We start from the raw sequence: 18,658 nt of genomic DNA, 5'->3' as shown, positions 1-18,658 counted from the left end.
GTATGATATACAGTATGATATATAGTATGATATGCAGTATGGTATATAGTATGATATGCAGTATGGTATATAGTATGATATGCAGTATGATATATAGTATGATATACAGTATGGTATATAGTATGATATACAGTATGATATATAGTATGATATGCAGTATGGTATATAGTATGATATACAGTATGGTATATAGTATGATATACAGTATGATATATAGTATGATATACAGTATGATATATAGTATGATATACAGTATGGTATATAGTATGATATACAGTATGATATATAGTATGATATACAGTATGGTATATAGTATGATATGCAGTATGGTATATAGTATGATATACAGTATGATATATAGTATGATATACAGTATGGTATATAGTATGATATGCAGTATGGTATATAGTATGATATGCAGTATGGTATATAGTATGATATACAGTATGATATATAGTATGATATACAGTATGGTATATAGTATGATATGCAGTATGGTATATAGTATGATATGCAGTATGGTATATAGTATGATATACAGTATGATATATAGTATGATATACAGTATGGTATATAGTATGATATACAGTATGGTATATAGTATGATATACAGTATGGTATATAGTATGATATGCAGTATGGTATATAGTATGATATACAGTATGATATATAGTATGATATACAGTATGGTATATAGTATGATATGCAGTATGATATATAGTATGATATGCAGTATGGTATATAGTCATTGTGACACCCGTATTCAATTTGAATTTTTATGATTACATATAAATATTTTAGGGATGTCTGATATTGGCTTTTTTGCTGATATCCGATGTGCCGATATTATTGCTAGTGGACACAGCATCAGCAGTGAGCTGGAAACATCCAGGAGTTTGAAAGGCTTAAAGTTGGACTTAACACTCAAGGCCGCCACCGAGAGGATGTGGTCCAACACAGGATAAATACTAAATAGTAAACTGAAGAGGAAGAAGTAATGTACCTAATAAACATGTATCTGAATGAAAATACACGCAATGTCATACGGAAAAAGCAGCATTTTCATGGACATCCCTACAGACTCTCCTAATCCGGCGCACACAGAAGTGTCAGATTTTATCCGCACTTGCTTCTGGGAATTGTAACATTTCTGCTATTGAGCATAAGCGACACAGAAATGGATGGAAGGAGTGAGCTAGCTTGCTACTAGCCACCCACGGTTGTTGATACGCTTGAGAGGTGTTTTTTATGGCAATATCGCTGAGCCGATATTATCGGCCATCCCTAATATCCCGTATATATACTGTAAGTCAGCGGTCCCCAACCCCCAGGCCGTGGCCCGGTACCAGGCCAGGGGTCATTTGGTACCAGGCCACACAAAAAGAAAAAATAATTTCCATTATTTCATTTTTTTTACGTTTTATTTTGAAAAGTGGCCGGATCCGTCTCACTTGACATTGTGGGTGTGCTAACTTTATCTCATGCCGCACAGATAGACTACTACTGTATTTTTACCATTTTTCTTTCACCTCATATTTGGTCTCAAATGCTGTTTCACCAAGTCCTCAACTTACGAACACAATTGGTTGCAGACGACCGTTCTTAAGTGGAATTGTTCTTAAGTAGGGGAAAAGGTAATATTAGCAATAATATAGGTACTACATGTACGTGTATACATATACAGTATATGTGTATGTATGTAAATATGAGTTTGGATGCAGTAGTAATATTAAACCAGGATAATTAATGAAAAAAACAAGAATAAAAGTGATATAATAATACGTAATGATAAATGTTATTTACCTTTGAAGAGGAGTGGTCCAGCATACGTCGTGGAGAAGGAGGAGTTATTGGAAAAAAGGGCAAATGGTGGTGGTGGTTAGACTCTTCTAAAAGAGGTAGTGTTCTGTGGGTGGTGTAGAATTAAGCAGCCGTATTAACTCTTCATAAACTTTAATCACGCGCTCTGTCCGGGTTGTATCATACAACTACAATGTAGCTTTCTCTCTCCTCCCCTCCTCCTCCTCTTGTTCTCCCTGTTGGTCCCATTAGCAGTGTCACAGTGCCCTCTGCTGGTCAAGCATGTACAGTATAAATATGGACTTATAAGGCAAAACACATGAAAACATAGACTAGTCAGCTTGCGTTTGTATCTCCGAAAGTTCGCACGTCGGATGTTCGTTAGTAGGGGACTTACTATGTACTATGGACTTAGTGTACTATGTGGGAATGCATGAAGGTAAGTTTGATGATTAATTGAGTGCTAATGTGCACATTTGTCTCAAGTTAATTCATGCTAGCACACTGCCTTTTCCCACACACGTCAAGCAGCCATGTCATCATCTCTCTGGACACCTTGGCAGGAACTTGAACTGGTGGATTGTGGGTCGGCATTCATTTTGTGCTTTTAATTTGATGTTATTCATGTCTTAGTTTTACACATTACATCATAAATAAGATAAATTAGGTCGCTATAATGTATGACCCTCCCCGGTCTGCGGGAGATTTGTGGGAACACAAGCCAGTCTGTGGGTTGGGGACCACTGGTGTAAGTGACAGGACCAGCCAAACTATGAAGAGAAGTGTGGCTTATGGTCCCAGAAAGTACAGTACTTTGGGTTGCTTTGACATCTTTAATGTAGGAAATGTGTCAAAGTGGCCCCCACTATTTCATTGTCATGCAAGCAACATGTGACACCCGCGGTGTGAATACATTTGTGTATGTTTTCTTGGAGAATTGTAAAGATCATTTTACTCAACCCAACGTGAACCAAAGCATCACCTTGAAAGCCAACCGGGAGTGTGACGTGCAAACCGTTGCGCCCTGCCTACATGCACGCACACATGCACGCACACGTGATCAGTGGAAGAAATTGCAGCCATGAGCTTGTGTGAGAGCGAAGCGTGTGAACTAGTGCTGCTATTGCGGGAATGCTTGATTGGGAGCCGAGTGGAGGCTCATCAGCGCTGGAACGAGTCACTGCGGGACCCCAGAGACGCCTGCAGCCGCCACACCGAGCGACACAGACAAACAAACATGACAAGAAGAGCACACCGTGTTGTACAACCAGGCCAAAGATGCTTCTGTGCAGGTTTTAATTCAGTCTCAGCAACAAACACTGTTTTTTCCCCTCCATGGGGGTCAACACTTACAGGTGTGGGGGTGGGGTGACGGGAACACAACGTGAACGCTGCTCCAGTTCATTCATGTGCAAACAAAACAAGAAAACACTTTACAAACACTTCCCACCTGAAGCACAAGGTGGCGTCACAGACACGGAAGACCACCACAGCTGAGGGTCTGGAGCAGCGACCTTCAGGATTGGAGGATCCTGAAGGATTCAGTGGCTGGAAACAAAAAGCCTCCACTCTCAAATCCACCAAATGGCAACATAGTCCATGTGAAACCTCGTCATCCACATGTCAAATCCTTCCAACTCATGTCCGTCGCTTGGAAGTGCCCACGACGCTCGTTTCCCTCCCCAGCTCGCCGGCGACACGCTCACGCCCAAAAACAGCAAAAAGTCTGAAGCGGCTTGGCGTCTACCTGCCAAAGATGCCCTCATACTCCAGCAGGATGAGCTCCACTATCTGGTTCTGGTAGACCATGTGGACCGCTATGTTGCCCGTCTCCGTCTCCGGCCGCAGCAGCGTGGGTCCGAACACGATGGCCACGCTTTGGGTCGTCATGCGGTTCGCTTCTCCGTGGTCGATCACCCTGTGTGGGACCAGGGCAGGTGAGGAGAATGAGACATTTGCAACAAAATGATTCCTTTGTAAACGCAACAATCTACCAGGGACAGTCATTGCAGGGGTCCTTCGTCTAACGTGCGACCCGGGTAGCGCATTTTACAGATAACATGCTACATTTTCGTTACAATTTTGCCTTGGCTTGTGTTCGCCTGTTCGGTTAGCGTGCATCACAAACTGTTGTACTCGTGCTTGGTTTGTTTACGCAGCCATCTTGGATCACACCTCGAGGCGAACGCTCATGATACTTAGCTCACGCTTAGCTGCAGCAGCCTGCAAGGCGCATGCATTACATGTAATATACGTTTATTACATGTAATGCACATGCATTACATGTAATATACATTCATTACATGTAATGCACATGCATTACATGTAATATACATTCATTACATGTAATGCACATGCATTACATGTAGCGGCATTGAGAGAACACTAGGGGGCAGTGTTTTCCTGAGCATGAGCAACACAACTGTCACTGCCTAGCTATTCAGCTTCCTTTGAAGCAGGTGTCCTGCTCTCAAGGGTGACTGAAGCCACATCAGATGCTTGATCTGACATCACATCAGTGCATGTTTATTCATCGTTTCTTTTACATGACATAACTTACATCCAACGTCGATGGTATTCTTCCTGTAAAAGTCAAAACCAATCCATGTATGGTGTCTGTGGCTGTGCGTATACGCAAGTGTTTAGCATATGGAATGGATTGTGCCTTATGAGCATCCTTTCACGTTCATATCGCAACCCTTGGTGGTAAAAGCAAGCAGTGTTGGACATTAGGAAGATTACAACAACTCCTACAGTGTTTACATTCACTTCCATGGCTAGCATTGAGATGTAGGACTCAGAACACACACACACACACACACACACACACACACACACACACACACACACCAAATCAGCGCCGGCACCCCCGGCAAGAGGAGAGCAATACGACTGGAGTTGCTTTTAAACAGAAGCAAGGAAACAATAACATATTCATGAAGGGAGAAAATAACATCAAATCCATCCGCTTGATATAACGCCCTCCTCCATACGCTGAATGTCACACCATAAATGTCCTCAACAAACACCACCATGGCTACTAAATTACAGCAAATGCAGGGCCATATAAATGCAAATGCACAAGCTGGGAAAATGTCATTGGGAACATTGGGAACCACCATCATGCTACTGGGGAATAAAAACACTTGAATTAACATATTCATCTCCTCATCAATTCACACGTATTATTCTTTCATACTTACTATCAACTGATACTTACTCCGCACCAGTTCTCCTCTACATTTCAGATACAATTTTGCCTTGGTTTTGGTCCATTATTGCACGTAACAAACGAGTGTGTTTGCTGTGTACTACTTCCATGGAATGGAGTGCCCAAACAAACAAAGCACCCCACATCTTGCTAGAACAATAACCTGGTGTAAGGTTGCTTCACGTCATGTAAAACTACATTTATTCTCTACAAAAGGCATTTTTTCTTCATAGTTTTGGGTGTCTGCAGCAGATGAATTGTGTTGACGTGATTTCCTACGTGAAGCATCGTCTGGCTTGAAAGGCCTTGTGGAGGAAATGAATGAGTGAAAGGTTAGGGATTTCTTTCATGAAGTGCTGATATGCAGGAGATGTTTTTTTAAGCTTAGCCTGGAAGTGAGGACACACACACACACACATTGTGTACTGTACGTGTGTCCACACCATTTAGTGTAGTGTGAAGTATTTGTACTACATACAGTGTACCTACTGCCAGGAAGTGCAAGAAGATGTGTAAATATGATGGTATGGTCTCACCTGCGCAGGTGTTTGAAGAGGACTTGCATTGTGTCCTGGTTGGCTTTTGGCAACTTCTTGATCAAGTCTTTGATGGAATTCAATCGCTGCTTGTAGTCACAACATTCTGAAGCAGACACACGAGGGCAGGGAATTGTCAGGCAAGCGGCGCCACCTTGTGGACACTTTGTACACACGCAGCGGCAGCCAAACACCTTCAATGTCTTCCGTACAGCGCAATACTTCACTTGAACTCATCACCTTCCTGTGACGTCTAGGAAACATTTACGAGTCATGTGACTATCCCGGGCTACGTGTCCCTTTTTCTTTTCTTTTACAAAATGATGAAAATGTCCTGCTTTTCATCATACGCTGTAGTTACCTGTCTTGAAGAGAGATTACTCTATATGGCTACCGTGTATGTACAGTACACGTGTAGTTACTGTACGTGGGTACTTTTACTGTACGTGGCTACAGTACATGTGTACTTTTACTGTACGTGGCTACCGTACATGTGTACTTTTACCATGTATGTGTACTTTTACCGTATATGTGTACTTTTACTGTACGTGGCTACCGTACATGTGTACTTTTATCATGTATGTGTACTTTTACCGTATATGTGTACTTTTACTGTACGTGGCTACCGTACATGTGTACTTTTACCATGTATGTGTACTTTTACCGTATATGTGTACTTTTACTGTACGTGGCTACCGTACATGTGTACTTTTACCATGTATGTGTACTTTTACCGTATATGTGTACTTTTACTGTACGTGGCTACCGTACATGTGTACTTTTATCATGTATGTGTACTTTTACCGTATATGTGTACTTTTACTGTACGTGGCTACAGTACATGTGTACTTTTACCTTACATGTGTACTTTTACCATGTATGTGTACTTTTACCATATATGTGTACTTTTACTGTACGTGGCTACCGTACATGGGTAGGGTGTGGTACAGAGTACGAGAAGTGACGTACTAATAGCATGAACAAAGTCGTTGAAGGATCCGTAAGTGAAGAGCGGTTCAGGAAGTTCCCGGAAGAACATCTTGAGCGCTCCCGTGGTGACGTGGATGTCCTCCCACTTGCTGTCGTCCAACTGTACCTTCTCATCTGATGAACACACAAGGAACATTTCAGCCCACACAGAGAAGATGTTGCTGACATGGATGGTACTGCAGTATTTCCTGCAGCAGTTATGGATTCCTTTGGTCTACAATCATCCCACAGAAAACTGCTCTTAAGATGGAAGCGTCTCTGACATGCGCCCTCTGCTGGATGTGCTTGGAAATGCGCCGTGATCAGCCTCCATATGCATTCATCATTCATCACACCCAAGCACCTGTTCCCACAGGAAATACATGAAATCCAACCAATCCCTTCCAGGCAGCCACAAATATGAAGAAAATGTACATTCTACAGAGAATAACCATCATTTTACATGAACCACACTGGAACAGGTGCAATCGTTACACGTGAGGAAGAGATGGAAATGATACATCCTGGCGACATTAAATACTCAAGTTAGTCCCTCCCCTTCCACCACGGAGCCAAGATGGCGACCAGTGAGGGTGCCGGGTGCTCTCTCACCATTTTCAGTGTTTTAAGTGCAATGTTATAGCCTTCTTGATGAATTTCATAATATGTTGAGGGCCGATACAAACCAAGCCTCCGGCCGCAAACGGTCCCCGGGCCGCACTTTGGAGAGCGCTAGTGCGGGGCTAGCTAATGACATAAGACAGTAAGTGTGTTTTACCGTGATTGACAGCAAAGCGCAGCTTCTGAATCACTGCCAGGTTCCCGCTCACTCTGTACAAGCCATCAATACTCAGACCTGCAACACACACACAATAACAAACATAAACACACATATGATGCACACAGCTTGTATAAAGGCTGGACACCTACTGTGCTTCTCACGAAGGATAAGCACTGACATCAAAGCACTGATATTTCTGTTGATCTACCGCATGTTAGTGGCCAAGAAAAAGTCATGTGATGTTCATCATACCCGTGTTCTCCACGTGCTCGATACACGTTCTGACGAACGTGGGCACAGACGTGTTCTCCCGCTGGCACAGGCTGCTCAGACTGCAGCCAAAAACTTGATCTGAAAGGCAGAAAGCAGGACAGAAAGGTGATCTGTGAAAGCTGCGTGTGGAACACGACGTCGTCTTCTTCCTCCAGCTACCTTTGATGTAGCCTTTGTCTCGGACCGCCTGGTAGGTGGGTCGGCGTGTCAAAAACTTCTTCAGCTTCATGCGAGTTTTCTTCTGGTCTGACGCGTCCATACTCACGGAGGTCTTCATCACGACTGTGGGAAGACGGCAGACTGACTACGTTAGCTGCCTTGCTAACAATCAATGTCACCCTCCCATTACTGCTCCCTCACAGTTTTTCACAAAGCACTAAATGATGACTGTTTCGTGTTTGACTGCGGTGTATTATTAGTCAAACAATATACAGTAGACACACCGAAGGTGTAGGTAGTATTCTGGCCACTAGTGGTCAGTAAAGTTCCATTACTGACACAGGTACTGTATTAGCTTACCATCACACTGCATGGACTCCACATGATAAGAGTCAAAACAAGTTCTCCTCCCATTCCATGTGGAAGTGGTACGCTTTTGGCTTCTTTGTTCTTCTTCCTCATCTCATTTTAAACCCTTTCTTAAAGGAAAAGTGTACCTGTTTTGGAATTTTGTCCTGCGACAACCTTGAACACAAATGTCTCTCTTTCCTGTGCCTTCTAAAGATATAAAAACAGGTAAAAAGAGGCAGCTAAGAATGCACGTAATGGGACGCACGTATTCCCCTTATAAAGCCTTCTGAAAAAACCTCCAACAAGCGCCAACAAGGCTCCATTTCCATCATATGAGCTGCATATGAACCACATTGTTATTATTATTGTTACGCCCAAGAACTACCTTACTGGCGTAGTGACACCTCACCACACCACAGCGGCTAGCTACTAGCAGGCTAGCAACTAGCTTCACCACACACTTGCTCACAACGCCTCAGGCCGCTAGCCAAAGGTAACGCTACATATTGGAGCTGCCGCCACTGCTGCTGTGTTTTTGTTTTTGATGCTAGGTGTAGCATTCCTTTCTATGTTGCTATGTGAAATCAATGCACCCAGGAAGGAAGTATTCCATGTTATCATGAATGTACCTGCTACTACATGCTCACAGCATGGATGGAAAACCACTAAACCTTGCTGGAGGTGTTTTAATAGCGGCCTTTCTAGGCCGAATAGGTGCGTCCCATTACGTGCATTAATTAGCTGCCTCTTTTTACCCGTTTTTATATCTTTAGAACGCACAGAAAGAAGGAAGACATGTGTTCATGTCTCACGTAAGGATTGTGGATGATGGGCAAAATTAAAACAAAGTGCACTTTTCCTTGAAGTTTAGTATAGAGTAAATAAACAGGAGGCTAACCAGTTAGCTCGCTAGCTTGCTAATGTTTAAAGCCAAGGCTGACTCTTGTGTCCTTGCAGTGACCCTGTAGCCTGCGTATTACAGTTGAGCAACAAAGAATAACAGGAGTGTAAAGGTGACTATAGGGGTGTTATTTCATGTCTTGAGGGCTCTAAGGACATTAAAAAGCAGATTTAGAAAGTCACAAACAGGTTTTCTATGCTCTAACTATGAAAATGTTCCATTGATGAATATTGAATCCTACTTCATGGAAATTCACTTATTGTGGTCGTGTCTGGAACCCATTAACCGCCATAAACGAGGGGAGGGGTGAATGTACAGGGAACTGTGTGTGTGTGTGTGTGTGTGTGTGTGTGTGTGTGTGCGTGCGTGCGTGCATGTGGACACACGTCCTCACCTCTGTTCTTCTTTGAGTCTTTCTCCTTGTCCTGTTTCTCTGCTCCTGGAGAGTCTGGCATGTCCTCCTCGATGGCCTCGTCCGACTCCCACGCCTGAAAGAATACGAGCAGCGTTAGACGCTCCATCAAAGACACAAGACCAGCCAGTCCTCTCACATGTGTGTTAATGGTCTCAGTCAGGGCCCGGTACCAGTCGCTGATGACGCTGTCAATCTCAGACTGGATCAGCAGCTCTGTCCCCTGACGTGTCTTCAGCTGAGGAACGGAAAGGTTGAAGGTCAGAGGAGCACGACATGCATCTCGGCCCAACAGTGTCGGATACCTCGATGACGTGCTTCTTGCTGGACTTGTCCTTGGAGGCCCAGTCCACTGAACCACCGCGCAGGTCCACTGTGAACTCGGGCTTGGATTGGTTGCTGCCAAACTTCTGAAAGGCAGCGAAGCACAATGAGTGACAATGTCGCACACAGTGAAGTCAAACACACACTCCCAAGTCAGCATTCCGATTTCTGGTCCAAAAAAGTTATTTTCTCCTGAAAATTGGCCATTTTTCACGCAGCGATCACACCTCATTCACCACAAGTCAACAAATACGTGCTCATTAGGGGTGTCAAAAGATCCTGCGAGGTCAAAATGTTCTGAAAAAAACTAATATTAGAGCGGTTAGCTCTAGCCATGCACTGCCGATCAATAAACGAGCTCAATCACGCTAAGTCACATTTATTGGCTACTCTGTGCTCCCCAGCCTGTGGAACCTTTGCTACTGCTCCAGATTCCGCTAGGTCTGGTGCCGCTAACACGTTTTCCTTGGCTTTCGCCTCCAGACAGGCAGGAAGAGTTCACTCTGTGCACCGGGATGAAAATGCTGTGGGCCATAGTTGTGTGATGTGACTTTAGCATTTGGTTAGCAGAGTTCGGACGGGAGGGGGGGCAAGTAGACATTTGTATGGGTTTTTCACTGGTGGTCCTGGAAGGGAAGCAGAGCTCTACCGTGCATGCTGTCATTCCTTGCGCTGTTTTACAGGTCTCTTTGAAAGCCCACGACGGTTATTTGATGGTCCCTGAACGCATCACGGTTAAAGGCTGGTTTATACTTCTACGAGGAGGCTTCAGTGTACGCCATGCCAGCTCACTTGTCCACCTTCCCCGTAGAAAATCAAACCTCACAGTGCGGCGATGCAAGCCATCAGGGCTGTCTGTGATTGGTCGGCTTTTAGTACATTATTTCCTGTTGGTATATGACTCGTTCCGAGTCTTAAAGTCCGGGTTATGCTTCTGCATGACGTCTCATCGGTTATTTGGCTTGTTAGCACAACGGCAGCTGGAGAGAGACGGGCTGTGTGATTGGAACGGATCAACTTTTATTGCAAATGTTGATCTGAAATGGGAGGAGACTATAGACGGCAGCATAGAGCATTCAAAACGTCCACGCATCCTCTCACAGAGGTGAGTTAGCGATGTCAAATGCAGGAGAAAGGAGCTGCCGCTATTAGTAAAAATACACACACACTAAATAAAGTGGGTCCATGCTGGGGGGGACATACAGCACACGCCTGCAAGGGCCTGCAGACGGCAGCACGGGGCTTGACCGAGTGCTTCCAGGTGCTAAGAAGAGAGAGGAGCAGCTCCGGGATGGAGCCGCCGTGGTAATACGACTTCAGGAAGGAGGAGAGGAGAGAGCGTTGGCCAGAGGAAGACAAGATGACGGAGATGGCTGGCCTGTCTAGAAGCCATCACCACGTACCCAGCTGGTGCTGCCGCCTTGACCTTTTGCAAAGAGGAGGGACGACCCCTGTAAGACCGTCCACGAGGACGCCCAGTTCTTCCTGCGTGTCACAACAAAGTCACATTTGGAACCAATGACGAGCAAAAGCAAAAAGCAAAGCACCCCCCACCCCACCCCACCCCACCCCGTGCATCCAAGCTTCCTACCTGACTTTCTTGCCATTTTCCGTAATTTTGGTGACATTTAGGACCCCGCACTTCTCTGATGGCTGTGGAGGAACACACAGCAGCCAATTAGAAGCTGCCAGAACACGTGGAAATACACACACGCGGACTGATGCAATGGCCAAGTATCGCCAGCAGGCGGCGACATTTCTCATACTTTCAAGCATCTTTTCCCGTCGGAAATATTGGAAGCAAACATTCTCCGTTCCAGAATCTTCAGCAGTTAACATTTGCACGTTCTGGACTGCCATACAATTGTTAAAAAAACAACAATTTATGGAGTAAAACAGGTCAATAATCTACAGGGTGTAGAAAATGTGCATCATGTATAGAATATACAGTTTATCTTCTTGTCAAAAGGAATTGATTCATTTTAAAACCATTTAAAACCATTTTAAAACCATATACAACATTTTTATAACAAATAGATTTTTTTACATTTCTAAAATGTAAGAATTGTGCAATGATTCTTTCTTTTAAATGAAATATTGACTGTATCTGATATATGTGTAGTGTATTATCTGTCCAGACGTCCGGGACATCCTGAACGTGTGATGATGATGATGATGCATGATGAACATGGTGATAGCATGACGGCGGGAGAGGAAGCCGTTCCTTTCCTCTTCATGCAAGTATTGAAGGAGAGCAGCACGGCTAGTGTACGTAACACACCGTTATGACAATCACGTAATATTGTTGACTTAGCCGTTCGGTACAGCTTTAGTTGCTAGGCAACCGTTAGCATGCACGCAGCTACATTATCCGGTTCTATGGTTATCATCACGTATTTCTTGTCTTGTCAGGTGACTGGCGGCATCACGTGATAGACACTTTTGTGCAAAAGCCTGAGGAGACGTACTGAAGTCCAGCCAGATTTGCTGCGTTTGGTTGAACTCTGGATTGTTCAACGTTAGGGACATTCTGAGTGGTCAGTGCCACTAGAGCTAGATGACTTAGTCAGCTCAAGGTGGTGCCATGCAGCAGATGGGATGCAAAACAAGGCTGGGATTTAGCAAGAGGATGAGCAGAGAGGTGATGATGATGATGAAGATGGCGGTGGGATACTAACAGTTGAGGGGTGCTTCGGAGATGATGGGCAGGAGTCGGAGTCAGGAGAGCTGTGCTTGGGCGCCGGAGCACACTCCTAACAAGAAAAGCAGCACACCATGAGTTCCTACGGCTCTAAAGACCAGCAGCCAATGAAGAATGTCAGTCGGGTTAGCGGATCAGAACCGTGCTGTAGAACCACAACATGGACTGGCAGAAGAAAATCATGTGTTAGTCCTGGAAGATAACGCAGACGGGCCAAAAGGGACTCCCGTAAAGATGATGAAAGGATGTGAGAAGAGTGTGATGAGGAGAGAACGAGGCAGTAAAAGGCTTTCTGAATGACGTTTAGTAACATTTGGGCATTCTTGATTCATTCATGAATCCCTTCAACAACGACACGAGGTGCAAAGCTAACCAGCCATGTTTTTGGCAGCCTGTTTACTTTGAAATAGTAACTTTCAAAAATGCACATTTTAGTCAGGTCTATGTGTGACACTTTGTCACATTTACTCAACAAAAACTCAAAAAGGTCTTCGTTTTAGTATAGAAAAATACAAAATGACAATATAATTGATGTCAATCAGTATTGGGAATGGGATGACGATAAACAAAGCGGACTCTCTCTCATACAAAGTACACCTGAAAGACCGCAGCCAATCAAATGTGCAGGAGGTAAATGTCATGCGTTCTAAACCTCTCATACCCCAACCACCGGTCCGTGTGCAGGGCCGAAGCGGGCCGCTAAGGTGGTTGGCTCCGTGGCTTCCTTCCTTTCGTAGAGGAAGTGGGGGAGAGAAGGATGTTGGCTAAGCTGACATCCATCATGGACAACACCTCTCACCCGCTACATGACACTGTGGGTTCCCTTAGCAGCTCCTTCAGCAGCAGACTGTTACACCTACGGTGTAAGAAGGAGAGGTTCCGCAGGTCCTTCATACCGACCGCTGTCAGGCTCTACAACACCTGCACCACCTGAACCATGTTGTAGTCACTATGTATTCTTTACACTGTTCTCTTTACTTGTCTTGCTTGCTTGCTGCTGTAACAAGTCAATTTCCCCGCTGTGGGATAAATAAAGTACTATACAAAAAAAAAAGGCATATGTGAATAACTACATCGTATTTCATGTAACTGCATATCAATGCTGGAGATATGGGCCATTACTGTACTGAAAAAAACAATATACAGTAACAAAGCCTTATGTCAACAACAACCCATTCCACTTTGTTTGACGGTCCTTGAACGCACCATTGTGCCACGCTGCACAGAAGACAACTATACTGTATTTTTAACCTTTTTCTTTCACCTCCTATTTGCTTCCAAGTGCTGCTACTACGTGGGAATGCACAAAGGTCAGATTTCATGACTTTATTGAGTGCTCATGCCATCATGTAGGAACCCCCCCCAACATGAGTCTGGTCCGTGGGTGAAAAAAGGTTTGGGACCCCTGTGATAGACCACCCGCCAGCATTTTAGTCCAGTCTGGTCTTGTCAAGGAAAACTGACACACGACTTGTCACGTCGTAGCCATCAAAGAGCCACGTGAGCTCGTCATGACAACAAGGGTTTGTCAACGCAATGACTGCATCGTCGTTTTCGTTGATGAAAACACTGATTGCGATGCTATTTTTGTTACTGCAACGCTATTTTGAAAGCCTTGAACTATTTGCACTATGAAAATGATTCCAACACTTTGTGAAAGGGGGGGTCGATGTGGCGTACATGTCGTTCCAGCCATCCCAGGGACTGCGTCACAGCAGCTCTGAGCAGACGAGGCTGTGATACAAAGTCTGAAGATGCCTTAAAGATGGCGCTAAAATCGGCCATGGGAGATGGCAAAGCCGCCAAAAGCTGCGGTCACAAACGTCCTACCTTGTCGTTGAGGTCGAGGACGTAAGTGCTATGTCTCCACTTGGTGAGGACGATGGGGTCCGGCTGCTTCCTCTCCAAGCTGCGACTCTTGGGGGCCTCGCCAGAGTGAGGGGAGACGTTGTACTGCGTGGAAAGAGGAGGACATCTTCAAAGCTTTTCACTCCACTGAGTTAGCCTGGAGCACCTTCCCCTCCAGCCCTACCTCTCCTTTTGCTGTCCACAGCAGCATCGGAGAGAGACGCCCCTCTCTCAGCCCCCCAGCGCCACACCCGTGAGGGGCCTCTAAACGTGCCCGTGTCTGCCTTAGCGAGTAATCACTCAGAGAATGGGGCGGCCTATTGTGATCAGCTCTAAAGCCTCCAGATTAGTCATGTCATGAGCTGCTAATAGACCTGCAGGAGTCTCCTGTGAGCTTGCCAGGCCCTCATCCACTTACGTAATCAGGACTGAAGGGGAAGACTTCTATTAAAGGTGAACGTCTCAGGTGCAGAACATAATGTTGCTGTTGTACTGACATAGGAATCCTACCTTTGGTAGCTCCCATTCAGACCTGGATCCATCAGCATTGTAGTAGTACGCTCGGCCTTGTTCATCCACGTGCTTTATCCACTGCAGACACACGGAATTAACTTTCACTGCCTTTTAAAGCCACGCTTTTTTCATAGTTGGGGTCCTGTGAGAGTCAGCTGTGACTTAGCAAGGAATACTTAGCAATACTGGATGTTTCAGTTAAAACGGGGTGGTGCTTGGCTTTTTGGCGACACCTAGTGGCCACAATAAGTCATTGATTTGAGCTTGTTGGGATGCAGCTAAGCACACAAACTGAATGATACAAAGCATACCAGATGCGTTTTGCTTTTTATTTTGTTCGAAACAAAATGTTAGAAACAAAATGCGTGCCTGGAGAGCAGTGACGCGTACGTCCAAGGGTCAAAATGTGTGGCGTGTACCAAAACTGCGTACATGTTGGCAGGTCTGACGTTCAACACAGCACAGCACATTCCCAATGTTGTTGCTAATAATGTCCCCACATCAAAACAAAAGAAATGCATTGTTTTTGAAGACAACATGGCTGCCGTTATGCTACATCAGCAAAAGCATTAACCAATGCTTGGTGTTCAAAGCCACCAATGACTGCACACACAGTCACAGCATAGGCAATTACACTCCCACCGTACAATGTGGATACAGTATACACTCTACCTACCGTATACTACAATATAGATATATACTCTACGTACTGTACACTACAATATGGATACTGTATATACTCTACTAGAATATCTATATACAGTATACTCTATGTACACTACAATATGTATATACAGTACACTGTATGTATACTAGAATATGTACAGTATATAGAATATGTATATATACAGTACACTGTATGTATACTAGAATATGTACAGTATATAGAATATGTATATATACTGTATGTATACTAGAATATGTACAGTATATAGAATATGTATATATACTGTATACTGTATGTATACAAGAATATGTACAGTATATAGAATATGTATATATACTGTATGTATACTAGAATATGTACAGTATATAGAATATGTATATATACTGTATACTGTATGTATACAAGAATATGTACAGTATATAGAATATGTATATATACTGTATGTATACTAGAATATGTACAGTATATAGAATATGTATATATACTGTATACTGTATGTATACTAGAATATGTACAGTATATAGAATATGTATATATACTGTATACTGTATGTATACAAGAATATGTACAGTATATAGAATATGTATATATACTGTATACTGTATGTATACTAGAATATGTACAGTATATAGAATATGTATATATACTGTATACTGTATGTATACTAGAATATGTACAGTATATAGAATATGTATATATACTGTATGTATGCTAGGGGTGTCACCGAACGAGACAATACACCAGATTGAGTCGACAAGAACGAGACGAGATTTTAACATTACTTAAGAAAAGTACAATGAAAAAATATTTTCTAAATAGGACAATATATTGGGCCCCGCCTCCACCCACAAAGACAAAAAGACTGACAAAAGAGCTCACTCTGTTCATGCCATTGTTCGATGGAACAAAGGTGCTGAAAGCAATGCACAGAGTGAACCCTCTTCCTGCCAGACACGCATGCACATGGCGATACATTGATGATCCACTTCATTTTCATTGGTTCATTCATGAACCTATCATCATGCCAGGCCGAGTGCCCACCAGACTTTTTTTTCTGAATGAGAAATCTGGTCACGTCATCTCAGGAGACACCCCTTGTGACACCCGTAACAGAGGCACAACAAAAAAGAGCATACTGCACGTACTGCACCTTCTCTTGCGTGTATTCCGACACATAGAGCGTGTGTCCGTGCTCGTCAAGCTCCTCAGACCAGCCTCTAGGGGGCGAACCGTACTGGCTGTCGGACTGACTGGAGCGGGTGCTGTGGCAGTTTTCTTCCGATGAAAGCAGCTATTGACAAAAGACAGAGCGTGTATTAGCAGCTACTCTCTCTTACATGAGAGCGCATGTGCATGTGGAATGTTTAGTCAGACCGTCAAGCCCAATCTAGCACGTCGTCATCAGCAAATGTCCATGAACCTTGACTTACTAGAACTACAAGACACCCGTGGGCCGCTGTGTTCTGGGAACTTAAAACCTACCTACCTACCTACCTACCTACCTACCTGGTAGCCCAAAAACAGCTCTGCAAATTGCCCGGAACTGAATTCTTGCCCCAGTTCCTGGTTTGTGGGGCAAAGTTCCTACAGTGGAAAAGTGAAAAACAGACCACAGGAACTACAGCTAACAGGAAATGGTGGAAAAGAGGTGATCGAGGGTGGTGTCAACCCAAAAGTTCCTGAGTATCAGGTCCAATACGATATCGATATCCGATATTGGTCCAATATTGACAAGTATCAAATGATATCAGCCTGCATCTAGAATCTCTGAGCTGGTCTAAGCATTCAAATATAAGAAGTGCATTCTACACTCCAGCACTTCTATCTAACAACAGCGTGTGCTAATATACATAAAAGTATGCATGATTCTAGCTGATATCGGATCTGTATTGGCTGGTACTCAAGGTTGCAACATTGGTATCATAGTGGAAGTAAAAGAGTTGCATCAGGACACCCCCGGTTCCTGATATGGGACAGTGAGTATGACAAACATGGAAATGCATGTACAGGATGGCCTAGATGCTTTAACGCAGTGCTCTCCAACTTTGTACCACGACGGAACATGAACATGTCCTTCAGCTCACCTCGCTCTCTGCTGTGCCTTGGCTTTCTCCTCGGAAGCTGCTGGTGCTGCCGGTGTCGCGGGTGCGTGGCGGTTTCCATGTGCGCTCCCCCGTGGCCCTGTTGTAGTAGAAATGCCTGCCACTCAGGTCTTTGTGGGTCTCCCAGTCACCGTGGATGTGGAGAGGAGAGCCGGAGGGCACAGGCGGCAGGCTGGACTGGGAGATCTTCAGCTCCTGAAGGTTCGTGTAGACCGGCGAGTCCGACCTGCCCTGACCTGTAGGGGATGTCGTCTGGAAACAGACAGAAGCCAACAGGAGCTCAGATGTCATCCTTTCCTGAGAGAATGGCCTTACTCAAGACTTGTAAGAAGTGTCGGCCAGAGAGAGAAGGCTCACACATTTTGAAAGGCTTTGGGTTCAGTGACCCCATGACACAAATACTCTAACGCTCATGTCTCAAAACGTCTCATCAAGTCCTGGTCCATCCTCATCTTCTGATAGCTAAAAAAGTGCTTCGTGCTACGGTCACACTGCAGGGTATCATGCCCCATTCTGATTTTTGTGGAACGTGAACAAAGCGTCCGGGAAGTGACAGGAAGTGACAGGAAGTGACAGGAAGTGACGCACGTCCGCACAAAGCAGGATGAAAGTCCTGGCGCATTTGTGGCAATTTCAAGGATTTTGTGCATTTAGAGTCAACATTGTCTTACATTTGGTTTGTGGGGAACGTGCTGGCACGTCTCCTGGGGGAGCATACGGAGGGTGGGTGGGGCATCGACGTGAGTAATTGGTCTGCCATTTCTGCCACCTTTGTCTCCTTTCCATCACGTACGGTCAGATATGTGCGACCCCAAAGTTCAGACTGCAGTAGCATATCCCATTTATGGCTGCAGAGGAAAGTGGCCTAGGTTGCATTTGAAAACATCAGGATTGTTCACACTCACGTCCAGTTATTTGATACATGGGGCCCTATGTTTGCCACCTTAACGCAATCGCAGAATTGGCCAATAGAAACGGAATCTCCCAGAAAATGACATCATGTGAATGAAATGCTGTCATCATGACGAGAAGAACCGTTTGTGTGGGGAAGTATTTCCCCAGCAGGCCGCTCGATCGTCATCACAAACACTAAACCGCTGCTGAACTAAA

General features: G+C 44.4%; 1 protein-coding gene across 6 annotated transcripts in view; it reads right to left on the bottom strand.

Moving 5' to 3' along the window:
* Positions 1–3,059: 3,059 nt before the first annotated feature.
* arhgap12b (Rho GTPase activating protein 12b) overlaps positions 3,060–18,658 on the bottom strand; it is a 41,352-nt gene continuing 25,753 nt past the window's right edge. Inside the window, exons 3-18 of one of the 6 annotated variants that reach the window (XM_054765169.1) lie at positions 17,531–17,800; positions 16,597–16,737; positions 14,777–14,857; positions 14,249–14,371; positions 12,396–12,470; positions 11,309–11,370; positions 11,121–11,202; positions 9,699–9,803; positions 9,533–9,631; positions 9,376–9,469; positions 7,730–7,852; positions 7,550–7,648; positions 7,295–7,372; positions 6,517–6,651; positions 5,548–5,653; positions 3,060–3,718 (exon numbers count right to left, since the gene is read on the bottom strand). In XM_054765169.1, the coding sequence (XP_054621144.1) occupies positions 3,544–3,718; positions 5,548–5,653; positions 6,517–6,651; positions 7,295–7,372; positions 7,550–7,648; positions 7,730–7,852; positions 9,376–9,469; positions 9,533–9,631; positions 9,699–9,803; positions 11,121–11,202; positions 11,309–11,370; positions 12,396–12,470; positions 14,249–14,371; positions 14,777–14,857; positions 16,597–16,737; positions 17,531–17,800 (1,848 nt within the window). In that variant the 3' untranslated portion in view covers positions 3,060–3,543. Of the gene's footprint in view, positions 3,719–4,594; positions 5,317–5,547; positions 5,654–6,516; positions 6,652–7,294; positions 7,373–7,549; positions 7,649–7,729; positions 7,853–9,375; positions 9,470–9,532; positions 9,632–9,698; positions 9,804–11,120; positions 11,203–11,308; positions 11,371–12,395; positions 12,471–14,248; positions 14,372–14,776; positions 14,858–16,596; positions 16,738–17,530; positions 17,801–18,658 lie in introns of those variants that run through there. The other 5 variants (XM_054765170.1, XM_054765171.1, XM_054765172.1 and 2 more) reach the window with 5 other exon arrangements.

The sequence above is a fragment of the Dunckerocampus dactyliophorus genome, chromosome 21, assembly GCF_027744805.1.
Source record: "Dunckerocampus dactyliophorus isolate RoL2022-P2 chromosome 21, RoL_Ddac_1.1, whole genome shotgun sequence".
In the NCBI taxonomy this organism is placed as follows: domain Eukaryota; kingdom Metazoa; phylum Chordata; class Actinopteri; order Syngnathiformes; family Syngnathidae; genus Dunckerocampus; species Dunckerocampus dactyliophorus.
This window is presented reverse-complemented; position numbering and strand designations above follow the sequence as displayed.